General features: G+C 41.8%; 1 protein-coding gene and 1 pseudogene across 1 annotated transcript; both read right to left on the reverse strand.

Annotated features, from left to right (window-relative positions):
- Window positions 1-200: 200 nt before the first annotated feature.
- On the reverse strand, window positions 201-1,267 carry LOC121503957 (interferon-induced protein 44-like). Its single transcript, XM_041778578.1, has 3 exons — window positions 1,043-1,267; window positions 421-570; window positions 201-341 (listed from the first exon to the last, which is right to left on the reverse strand). Exons 1-3 carry the CDS (start codon window positions 1,265-1,267, stop codon window positions 201-203), a joined length of 516 nt encoding a protein of 171 aa, XP_041634512.1.
- Window positions 1,268-7,263: 5,996 nt separating this feature from the next.
- Window positions 7,264-11,794, reverse strand: LOC121503958 (annotated as a pseudogene).
- Window positions 11,795-12,933: the final 1,139 nt, after the last annotated feature.

Raw genomic sequence — 12,933 nt, forward strand, 5'->3', positions numbered from 1 at the left:
TGAGGGCAACAGACCCAGCCTTTATGCTTACAGACCTAAGCACACGCTTACGGATCTGAGTACAAATCCTGCGCGGTACAAGTGTTGCAAAAGTCACGTGTGTATGACAGCCAACTGAGAGGCAGATTCTGAACCAAAATGAACTAAGTCCACAATTACAAATTGGTCTACATATTTGCAGAATCGTGCACACATTGTCGTCAGTGCACCCCCATGTCGTCAGTTAACAGAGACGCTTGATTAGCAGGAATGACCCCGACCAGGATGTGGACTTTGTCATCCAAAGAGGGATTGGAGTTGTAGCCTGGATCGTTCCGTGTCAGGGGGCTGACAGGGTTGAACTAGAAAACATCATGTATTGAACTGTATTTGATAAAGAGAAAAAAAGACTCCAGAGGACCCTTTAAATAATGAGTGTACCTTGTAATTGTCCTTCATATGTCCCTGCAGAGCCAGTTTCAGGTCGTCCACACTGACTCCATAGTTCAGGTTTTTCTCAATTCCCATGATGTCGTTAAAAACGAAAGAATAGAAGCTCTGATCGTCTTTTTTGATTTTGTAAGTCTTGTACTACAATGAAGAGAGAGAAATTATTTGTCTTCTTTTTTTCTCTTTTTTTTTTTTTTTAAATCAAATTTAAAGTTTGCACAATTCAAAGTTCCTGGTTGTCCTTCTGGAACTTTGTCCCATCTCCACACAGGATCTCTGGAGCTCAGTCAGAGTGACTGTCAGGTTCTTGGTGATGGGGTACTGAGTCTAGATTCATGAGAATAAAAAGGATTTTTCCCACAGTTGCATCAGGCTGCAACATAATAAAGCAAAAAAATAAGTGAAGGGTCTGAATACTTTCTGAATGCACACATGAACTTTGCATGTGTGAGATCAGAATCTATGACAGCAGGAATAACTAACACCACTATGACCAGAGTATCTGCTGTCTGATCAAGCAGTCCACAGATTAAACTCAAACTAAACCAAGACCTCTGTCTGTGATGGGTGGGATCTAAAGACAGTGATGGATATTCTTGGTTTTAGTTTTTACTTCCTTGGTGCAGCTGCTCTCAGACATGGTTGAATCTGTATCAGCTCGCCCAGTAACACGACCTCTTAAAGCGGCGTCAGCAGAGTTCACAAAACTGGACTTTCCAGCACCAACGGGACCATAGAGCAGAATCCTGAGATGACTGACTTCTCTGTTTAGGGGTTTGTAAGATTTGAGAAAGTCCAGACTTTCTCTGCTGCTCCTGTTTGTGAAAGAGAATGACATGTATGAATGAATTCAGTGTTTACATTTTTAATATCTCAGCAGACACACTGTTGTTATTGATCCCTGACTTTATGTTTACTCACAGCAGAGTCCTCCATGGTTGATCCAAAAGAGCTGAAGGAGAAATCAGACAGTCAGACAACGTTTTAAACAAATTCAACAACAAATACATGAATGAATGTTATTATTAGAACTGGATCATTTCTGCTAAGGAAACTCTGATTGGTCGACATCATGATTGTTGTTGCTGATGCTCCGCCCTCCACTTAAAGCAGCTGTAATAAAATTCCTCAAATTTTGTTTCAGTCCTTTTAGTAAAAAAGACAGAAACGGAAAAATAAAATGGTTTGTGAGGAGAAGTTAATTTTCCTAGAAATATAAAATAATTTGTCAGTTCAATTATTTTTATGTTCTGAGTCTTGCATTTTATCTATTTGAGAATTTGCACTCTTTAAATATTTTTTTTTAAAGGAGGATGAAGTTTTTTGCCCCCATATGAACTTTTCATTTTTTTAAAGTTTTTCCCAAGTGCTGTCAAAGAGTGGATTCTAGCATTATTTTACTTTGCACGCTGAAACGAAATTATTTCATAAAACAAACAAAAAAAGAACTACCAGGGTCTAAATTCTTAGCCCCTTTAGATCATATTTTTCTTTGAGCCATAGCACACACCACTGTTGTTCAATGATGCCCTTTAACTTTGTAAAGCTCAAAGCCTTTAAAATCCAGTTAAACTGAGGGTTATCTTCACATTTACACACAGTCTAAAGACTTCAGTAAGAGTTTGAGCTGAAGTTTGACTTTGAGCTTCAGAGTGGAGAAAAAGAAATGTTAATGCTCACAAATCAGGACAAGATCTACAAAGTTATCACAGCGTTTGTAAGAATCAAGAAATGGAGTGAGAAGGATCATCAAGAAACTCAAAGAGAGCCACAGTCCAGAACAAGTCTGGCAGAGGAAGAGGAAGACTTTAAGACTCTGGAAAGAAAACTAGTGAGAGATGTGTCTAAAGACCCCAGAACAACTGCCAAGACTCTAGTGAAGGACTTAGCCAAGTCAAAGAAGACCATCACTGGAGCCCTGAACAGGAATGGACCAAGTAAAAGTCCACTTCTGCAGAAGAGACCCCTTCAGACCAGACTGAAGTCTGCTAAGGACGACCTGGAGAAAGATTCTGATACTGGAAGCGTGTCCTTTGGTCAGATGAAACTAAACTAGAGAAAGAAAGAACCCAAAGAACACCGTCCCCACAGTGGAACATGGTGGTGAGTTGATGAGTTACAGTGCATGTTTTTACCACCATAATTATGTGATTATTTTCAGCAACTTCATTAACAAACATGTTTACAGCTTTACAAACAAACTCTGAAGTCACTGTTGACTGAATAATGAAAGTTTGTAGTGTATTAGAGGATGATCCTTCTCCACACTACCACAGACTCAGCATGCATCAGGACTCCTGCTTGATAGTGTAACATAAATGCTCTGGGTCTGACACTGATGCTACTCTGTCAGGATCAGTCTGTGGTCATAACCAGGGCTTGACATTGACACCCGCCAACTAGCCAAATGCGGGTGGATTTCAGCCGTGGTGGGTAGCAGCGAGACTCTAGCCACAATGGCGGGTTGAATTTATCAGTGTCACAACTTATGCTTCACTCTGAAAGTGCTTGTCAGTTAGCCCTTATGATTTAGACTTATTACAGAGAGGCTGTGTGGCACATAAAAACTCAAATTTCCCTCCAAAATAACAGAAAAGTGTCTGGTCTCTCCATCCATTCGTGCGTATTTTACGCAGCGCCAAGGGCTTTGATGCTGTATGACACACATAAACGCGACACTCACAGACATATACAGACACACACTGGCTCTGACGTGTAGGTTAGACTGAAGGCTTCTATCTGTTTAGGGAAAATGTTTCAGAAATTGCAGGATAAACTCAGACCTGAACTTTCTCTTTCTGCTTTAAAGTTCCATGTGCGTCAGTGCCGTTAATGTATGTGTGTGCTCCAGCTGTGTGTCTCTGTCGCTCGTGCAAGCCAGGGCAGGCGGTGTGTCTAAATATTGTTTAATTAATACTCCATCTATATTCTTTGTTTGTTGAGGGCGATCTAAATGATAAAAACCTCCGCAAAGGTGCGCATACTTTAAATGTTTTTGAAAATTTTAAACCTTTGTATATTCAGGGTTAATTATAAATTTGCCATAAATCGATAATTAACGGTTATAAAAGACGAGAGAAACTCTGAAACTTTAAATCAGTTCACTGAGGCAGTGAGAAACAGATAAAAGTCTGTAACTGATCGCTAAGGAGTCAAAGAGAATTTAACTAAATGGTGATTTTTTTTTCTTCTTATATCAAACATCAGTTGTTTAATGTCCTCCAAATGTGAGCTTCACCACCAAATATAAGTCATCTATTATTTAAAAAGATATTTTAATTGGTATTAGACACACTTATGCACAGCAAATTCCCAGAGTGAAAAAATTGGGAGTTAAACAAAAAAGAGTGAAAGAGTTAGATTTTCAGAGTACATTCAGGCACTTAGACTCCAGCTAGTGTTTAGTGATGCTCCTGAGCAGTGTTAGAAAAAGTAGTTCATTCACACGGTGTTGAGAGCAGTGAACCAACTCTGTTCCTGAGTTCATTCCCAACAGCTTTGTTGCCACGCCCCTACTGCCACTTCAAATCTAGGGAGTAGAGTTTTCCCATCATGCATTGTGTGTTTAGATGTATTTTAGATGTTTTTAGATGTATTTATATGTGTTTAGATGTTGCCTGTTGTACAGTTACTATTGCTGTTTTTCATTTGCTCATGTTTCTGGTGAATTGTTGTTGATTTGATGTTAGATACATCTGCACCATGAGTGACACTGTCCACTGAGTTATACACTTCCCACACATGGGAAGGGCTGTTAGAATTAAAAGAATCACAGACTTTCTGTCATTATGCTCGTCCTGATGAGAGTATATAGGAGCTTGGACGCAATGACCAATGAAAATTGGTAGGTTTAAATGGTGTGGCAGATTTTCATCTAGTAGTGTTTACAGTTGTTTGAAATATTACCACTGTACAAGAAAATGTATCTGTAAAATATTAACTGCAAACACTGAGAATGAGTTCATGTAACTCAAGATGGGAGTTAATTTTACTCTTAGTGAGAGTAGTATTTTAACTCCCATAAGAGTTTATTTTAACTCCTGATAAGAGTTAAGAATCAACTCCCAGAAAAGAGTTACTTTAACTCGGCTCTAGAGTTTATTCGATGGTCTCACATGTACACTCAGATTGAGTTGATTTTAACTCACACAGAGTTTATTCCAGTGACCTGAATTTGCTGTGTGAAAACATTTCATCCATACAGTATAGAGCAGAAGACAGGAGAAGTTGGACACTTAATATTCTCTGGTGAAGATTTGTCAGAGTGAAAATTAGAGACGTTCTTGTGATCTGCTGTAGTTTTGTAATAAACAGCTGGTTAACAGTATTTTAATTTTAGCATAAACTTGATACCCATTAAGAAAATAAAAATCTAAGAGTTTTGACTCTTAGATGACTGTCTCTAACAGTCTGACCCATATCTCAGTAGTGTGCTGTTTCATATGTACAGGGAGAAGTGCTTTATTAAGAGGAGAGCTGATATTGATCATATTGATGAGGGAAAGTAGAGCACGTGTGTCATATCATACCCTTTGTACCAAATTTGGCACATAGCTCAGAGTTACCAAACACCAAAGTTGTGGCTAGTGGAAATACTGAGTGGCTAGTAAGTTTGCAGAACCACTATCCACCATGGCTGGTGAGCGAAAAAGTTAATGTCAAGCCCTGGTCATAACTTAAAAAAACATGCAGGAAATGGATGGTTTTATTCTCAGGCAGGAAGTTATGGTCTTAGATGCCTGAAGAGGAAAGTTAGCACAGACAACAGCAGGCAGCTTGAATTATGAACGGACTGATGAGTAAATATTCATCATGCTACAGCTTACATACATGCTGTACCTGTGTGCCTCTTCTCTGATATATAAATTTGTCAGATTTGAGGTTTTTATTGAGAATTGAAGGGAGAGAAATCTTAAACAACTGCAGCCAGGGTTAAAAACAAAAACAACAAAAAACATTACACAAGAAAAGCTTATTAAGAAATAGAACAAAAGCTTAAATGAGAGCCACCAGGTCATCCTCATTTTTAGATGTGAACAGGATACGACACAAGACACAGATATTCAACCAGCACAGCAGTCAGCACCTTTGTAGCTCATACTGCTGGTTAATATTCACTAATAATAGCAGAGAGGTGGATTTCTGTGAAACTCCTCAAACGCTGTGAAACTGTTTCAGTCTGATCTGTTTGGTTGTTGCTCTCACAGCTGGAGAGATTCAGGAAAAAGAGACTTTAAATACCACAACAGATGTTTTTATTCCTGCATTTTTACATTTAATAATCTCTGGTCTTACAGGAAGCTGTTGAGGGTTAAATGTGGCTGTCAGTTGATGATCGCTGATGTATAGAAAACATTTGTGGTATTTAACAGATAAACGTTCATCTGCTGACAGGAAAACATGAGTGTTTTATTTTTAGAACCATTACATGTACAGCTGAGGAGAAAACATATTTTTGTTACAGAATATGAATTCTGAAACACCAAAACAAGAATGGTTTTATTTTATTAATCTGTATTTCACTAACAAAGACCACTTAGGCAGGAATGCATTTTGAAGGTTTATTTAGTAATTGAATTGTGAGAATGAATTGATGGATGGAAAAGAAAAAAAGGGGGATGGGGTCGTGGGTTGAGGCCGAACGGCAGCGAAAAGGAAGTGAAGGAAAAGGATAGAGGGGTGAAAGAGGGGGAAAAGGTCGTGGGATGAGGCTGAACGGCGGCGAAAGGAAAGTGAGGGAAAGGATGGAGGGATGGTTTGATGGAGGGATTTGTGGAGTCTTCAGGTTTCAGCATGGTTGGAGACTCGGTGTGGGGGTCCGTCTCTTCATGCTCTATGGATAAGAGCCCCAGGGAGGACCCCGAGATGACATGAGCACATGTGCATTTCTTAAGTCTCTCAGGTTGTTCCGGATGTAGACGAGGTAGGCTGAGGAGGACCAGCGACCCAGTGTTTTGATGATGTGGTCTGGTATACCTTGTTTAGATGCTATAGAGGCGGCTCCGATTCGCACTGAATGACCGGAGTACAGGTTTGGGGGTATTCCAGATTTGGAGAGGATTTGACTGAGATGGTGATGAAACCAGAAACGGGTGGCTACTTGACCCGTCTCGGATATGAAGAGGGGTTTGCTGGGTGAAGTATGAGGGTTTAGCCTTGAGTTGATGTAATCGCGGATGGGTTCAAATGGGCTCAGGTATCAATCTTGTCGGAAGATGTATATGGGTTGAGGGTGTCCAGATTCGTTTGTCTTGCTGTGTTTGAGGTGAAAGACAAGTGAGTCAGATGAGAGGAAGGTAATGTCAGACAGAGTGGCGTGATGAGAAGGGTTAAAGTTTATGGAAGAGGTAGTAAACTCTGAGCAACGCAGGAAGCCAAAGAATGCTAGGAGGAGCATTGCTTCTAGAGTTCTGTCTGTGGCAGGAGATGAATAACCAGATCTAAGAGTATGAATGCAGCGGGCTAGGAGATCGGAAGTAAGAGGAAGTCTTCTGGCTTCAGGACAGGGCTCTGTCTTGCGAAGGCCTTTGATAAGCATGCCGATGTGTGCGTGGGACAGAGCTGTGCAGGGTGATCCTGTGGCTAGTTTGATGAAGAAGTTGATGCCGTTTAGATAGACTTTGATTGTAGTTGCTTTAATGTTTCGGATGGAATGGGCATAAGAGATGAAGCCAGAGAATGTCAGAACGTCTAAGGAAGGAAATGGAAGATTTAGGGAAGTGTGAAAAGCCTTGAAGCAGTTCCATCTGGTGAAGTAGGATGAGAGTGATTTTGGGGTGATTCTGTTGATAATAGCGTCTTGTGAAATGTTAACCAGATGTTCCATTTGAGGGTTCAGTTGAAGATGGTGTCCGAAAATGGAGGGATTGGCATGGGGTAAGGATCCGAGTATGGAGCTAATAGCTTGAATTTCTAAAATGAGAAACGAGACAGAGAATCGGCAATGGCGTTACAGTGGCCAGGAATGTGGAAGGCTTTCAAGATGAATTGGTGTTGGATGGAAATCAGAGTAAGCTTTCGCATGAACTGCATGATCTCAAGTCTGTGAGACCTTCCCTTGTTGATGATGTCAACTACTGCTTGGTTGTCTGAATAGATGGCTATGGTCTTTTTTGACCACTGTTGCCCCCAAAGGATGGCTGCGATGATGACCGGGTACATTTCATGGATTGCGGAAGATGAAGTGAAGGCCAAGAACTCTGGGTGCCATTCAGCGGAAAACCACTTGCCGTTAAAGTAGCCGCCGAAGCCGATGGAGGGAGCTGCATCAGTGAAGAGTTGAATGTCCTCAGGCTTTGAGATGTAGTCGTCATAGAAGAAGGAGATTCTGTTCCAAGATGAAAGGAACTGCTGCCAAAGTTTAAGTTCCATTTTGCAGGATTTGTCAAGTGAGATGTGACCATGTAGGGATGGGATGGATGCTGTGATGGCAAGGAGATGCGACAAGAAGGATCGACCTTGGGGAATGATGCTAATGGCATAGTTGAGATGGCCTAGTAGAGAGAGGAGCTGGCATTTGGTGCATCTGTTAGCCAGGGTGAAGTTTGAGATCAGTAAGGAAATTCTGTGGATTTTCTCTAAGGGCAGAGAAGCCTGAAATGAGACTGAGTCAAGAGTGATGCCTAGGAACTCTAGGGAAGTGCTGGGGCCTCGAGTTTTCTCAGGCGAAAGTGGGACTCCCAGTTCTTTGAAGGAGGAGAGCACGTTAAGGCCATGAAAAGGAGGAGAGGAAGGTGGTGTAATGGTGAGAAAGTCATCAAGGAGGTGAATGACGTAGGGGAGTTTGTGCTTGTTTATGAGAATCCAGCACAGAGCCTCTGAAAGGAAATCAAAGATTTTTGGGCTGCTTTTGCACCCTAAAGTCAGAGGAACGGCAAAGTAGTAAGCTCCCTTCCATCTCACTCCAAAGAGGTGCCAGAAGTCAGGGTGAATGGGAAGCACTTTGAAGGCACTGGTAATGTCTGCTTTTGACAGCCAGACTCCTTGACCAGCAACACTCAAAAAAACCAACATGGGTGTCTGTTACATGAACCTAAATCTAACATGTAGCTTCTACTAAATAAAATCAAGTTTTATGGTTAAACACTTTCAAATCATGTAGTTTTAACATAACATGTAACAACTTACAATTTACTTGACTAATTTATGTTAATGCAACCTAATTCCAATGAGTTAAAATTGCAAATCACCTCTGCTTACAACTCCAGACCAGTAGGTAGCAGTAATGTGCATATTCTTAATCAGGGGTACCCCTCTCTATTTTATATCAGTCAAAGGCTGGTAAAAGGTGTGTCCCTCCCCCGGCAGAGTCGAGGAGCAGTCATCTTGAGATGTAACATCACATGTGGAACAAGTTAAGATTAATCCTTTATCATCCATCGAACAGAAAACAATAAGGGTGCTGAAATGTTATCAACAGTTAGTTATTGTCTTCTACTGCATTTTGTATGATTTTTTCGTTACTATTATTACAGTTCATTAAATTGCTGAATATATAAATACTGTGTCAAAAATGTCTTATTTTCTGAATAATTATTATTATGTTCATTTTCATATGATAAAAAGGTAATCTCTTAACCTAAGGCATTAAATTAAGTAACTCATAATCATATTGTGGTGATCCAGGAAGCAGTCGCATGGAGCAGGGACTTCTGGGATTGTTTTGTGCAAAAGAATTCGCTTTTCTACCTTTCTATAATGTTCATGTTTCATTGCAAAGTTATAATTATGTATGTTTTGTTTATTGTTTCATGTTTTTAGGGGAAAGAATTTTTCCAAGTATGACACCATGAGTGAGGGTGTTAATGCTGCAGACTACCCTACCTGTATGTGTATGTACTTGCATTCTAAATAAAAGATAGCTGCTGGTGCCTGTTGCATAAATGCTAATTGAATGCATTCAGGTTGTGTTGAGCCATTCATACTATTTAGCTTCATTTATGTAGTAAAGTACATGTAACAATATAGCTTGACATTACTCTTAAATAATGAAGTTAAGTTGGGCCAAATACACTTTTAAATTAAACTGACATGAATCAATTCTCTTAATCCAAGTTAATCACATAATGTTGGCATTACGTAGCACAGTTATGTTGACTGTGCATAAGTCAGTTATGGCCATATTAATAAAACCATACAATTATATCTAACATGACTGAGTTTGGTGGAAATTGTTGACATAACTTTGTTAAGTAAACCCAAAGAATTACTTTTTTGAGTGAAGGCCGATGAGGGAGATGGGCTGATCAATGGTGGAATAATGCATGGAGAAGTCAAGACTTGGTATTAAACTGTTGATGCTGGGGATGGAGGAGCCTTGAGGAGATGAAAAGTTGATTATGAGTCTCTTTTTTCCTGAATATTTTCGAGTGGCTACGCCGATGGGGCTTATTCTGAAGGTGGGGAAGGGGGGAATGGGAAAATGGGCCGATCATGAATTTTTCTTTTTCTTTGACCTCCTTCTCGAGTAGTTCGTCTACTGTGTTAGGCTCAGCCATGGCCGATTGCAGATTTTCACAGATGAAGGAGGAATCTGGAGTGATGTGGAGTCCTGGATGGAAACCGTGTGTGAGGCCATCGATGAGGTACATGACAAATGAACGATCAGGGTGGTTTTGTAAGGCTAGTTCAAGATTGTGGATATTAATGGGGGTGTTAATGTACTCACATGGATTGAGTTTTGTAGGATTATGGGGGCATGTTGGTCTGGAATGGGCCCCGCCACAGAAGGAACAGGTGTGAAGGAGGTGGCAGCTGGATGAGTTGCAGCCTAGTTCATTAAAATTGTTGCATATCATTCTTCCCCCTTGGAAAAGAAGTGGTCTTCCTCTCTTGTCCACTCCTTTTTCGATAGGACTGATGAAGGCAGCCTTGGAGTTGGTGGGTTTTGTTGTGATGGATGGTGGTGGAGCTTTGGGAGAAAGTCTGGGATTGAAGGAAGGTGCTTGGTTGATGGTAGGGGAATTAAGAGGAAGAGAAGAGTGGCGGGGTGTGAAGGGGCACCACAGAGGTGGCAGTTAAGGGATGATGTGGCAGCAAAAACACGACAGTATAACTTGTGATCAAGGGTTCCCCAGTAAGTGCTTTGGTTGTACTGCTGTAGGCAGCCGGCGGCCAAATGAATAGGCGAACTCCACTGCGGTAAGCGGTTTTGATTTGGAGGGAAGAGGGTCTTTAAGGGTGAGGGGTCCAAATGGAGTTAACACTTCTCGTGGAATGTGAGGGTTAGTGGTGGAGGGGTGAAGAAGAAGTGCGAGGTCGATATAGTTACCGGTGAGAATCTGCTGCCTCAGTGTGAGTGAAACGGGTGATGGTCGAGAGGAAGTGACTGGTCGAACTGGAGGAAGGGCGGTGGAAAGGGTGAAGTTGTTCAGTGGAAGAGGGTGTGAAGTATTGGTTGCTCCAGTGGGCTGAAATGCTGTGGAGAGAGAAAAGGAGTTATTAGGAGGATAATTGACATTGGAAGTGTAAGGAAGAAAGGAGGGAGGGGAAAGGGAAGGTGGAAAAGGAAGCAAAGGGGGAGCTGAGGGGTTGGAGGAGGCAGCTCCTGTTGCAAAGGTAAGGGAGGTTTGGGCGTTGGGAAGCCCAGGTAAAGTTGTAAGAGGCCCGGGGGGGGGGCGAGAAAGGATGAAGAAGGCAAGGTAGGAAAAGGGAGGATGTTAGGATGAAGGGAAGTTTGTGGAAGGGTAGATTGAGGTAGCTGGGGAGGAAGAGTGAAGGAAGGAAGAGGTTCAGAGGTTTGAGCAGCTTGAAAGTTAGAATAAGGCTCTGGGTCTCCAGCAGAGGGCGCGGTCCGCCTGGCGTCCTCGTTGGTAGTGTGCGTGGTGACGTCATCGCGGCTGCGTTGGGCTTGTGTCCTGGAACCCGGAAGCGCTCTGGAAGAGCATGGTGGAGAGGTGGACTGTTGTTGAAACGCGGCGAGCAGTTGGAACAGTTTTATTTTGTTGTCTGAGCAGTGGAATGGGATGTTCTTTTGGCTGAGGGTGTGTCTGAGGCGAGCGACCGTCCACTCAGTGATGTTTGGAGTTTGTGTGCGCTCTGCACAACGGCAGGAGGGAGGTGACTCGTGTCTGCAGCTCGTGCGCCTGGCTCTCAGCGTTGGAGAAGGGGAGCGTCTGGAATCTCGGAGATTGTCCCGTTGACGCTGTCTGGGTCTTCCCCTTGAATTAACGGGAGGAGAGGGTCTGATGATGTTGGAGTCATCTGTGGAGAAAGCTCTGGAACCCTGGGGAATGTGGATGGTGGATCGCACTCGAGGCTGCTTCAAGGGTTGGGGAGCAGGAGTTGGGGAGAGCTTGGACACCGATCCGTGGAGTTGTTCCCCGAAGAGGTCGTCGTCTGAGGCCGAAATCTGCAATTCTGCCATGAGAAGGTAAGCGTGTCTCTGCCGTAGTCGATGTGAAAACGGAAGAAAGGGAAGAGGGAACGGAAGACGGTTGGTTAAATAGGAGTAGGACAGAAATTGGATTACGTGAGAGGCGTGGTCTTGGTTCCTAAACTTAGTTTTTAATAAAACAAAAACTACATTTAATTCTATATCTCATTAAAAACAAACCAAAACACTTCAGATGAGAGTCGCGTCCAAACTCACAATATTAAAACTAACATTTCATTACTAAGATCAGGAACAATGAAGAATAAAAGAGTTTGAAGTAAAATGCCTGCACTGAATCAGAGACAGTCTCTCATTTAGTGAGATGTGATGAGACAGATTAAATCTAAAGTTTTAATAGCAAACACTTGTTGAGAGGATTTACTGAGGAGGAATAACTCATCTCAAAAAGAAGAGACATATGAGGACAGGAAATTCCTTACCTTGTGACTCAGTGGCTCTTCAAATGACATTTTCACTTTCATTTTAGACTTCATCTTGACTTAGTGTGTCCAATTAATATTTGCACTCTAAAATCATCATTGAAATCAAAGATTACAGGCAGGTGAAAGTCAGTCATCTTTGAGTCATTAACTATTTCAGTATACTAGCAAATATACCATTTTAGTATAAGATTAAAATAGTTTGTTCTGCAGCAAACGCCTTGTTACGTACACTTTTAGGTCCATTTAGACAGCCAGGAGTGGAGTGTGCTATGATAACACTGTAATCAATCACACTCATAGCATGCAGACATTTTTATGGTGCTTTCAGCATGGAGGTATTTAATGTTGAATTTATGGTAGTTTTTATTCAAAGCACTATAGTACCAGAATTTCCTGACATAGAGAACTATTTAAAGATCACGTAGTTCTCTGGTGTTGGTGGCTGATAAAGTATTAAGTTGGCTGGGGGAGTTAAAAAGTTTTACATGGATCTCCACAAGATGGTAGTGTGAGCAAGGTAGGCCGACAGGGTCAACAGTGGCGTAGAGCTCTGGCCGTTGTTTTAGTTTCACACAGCCTGAGCCTCAGCTACAACAGAAATGTACGTCTCTACCACCAACAACAGCAGCAGCAGCGAGTCATCCTCCGTAACACTTCTGGGTGCTGTACAGGTGACCAGTGTCTGCT

The sequence above is a fragment of the Cheilinus undulatus genome, linkage group 21, assembly GCF_018320785.1.
Source record: "Cheilinus undulatus linkage group 21, ASM1832078v1, whole genome shotgun sequence".
NCBI classification, from domain to species: domain Eukaryota; kingdom Metazoa; phylum Chordata; class Actinopteri; order Labriformes; family Labridae; genus Cheilinus; species Cheilinus undulatus.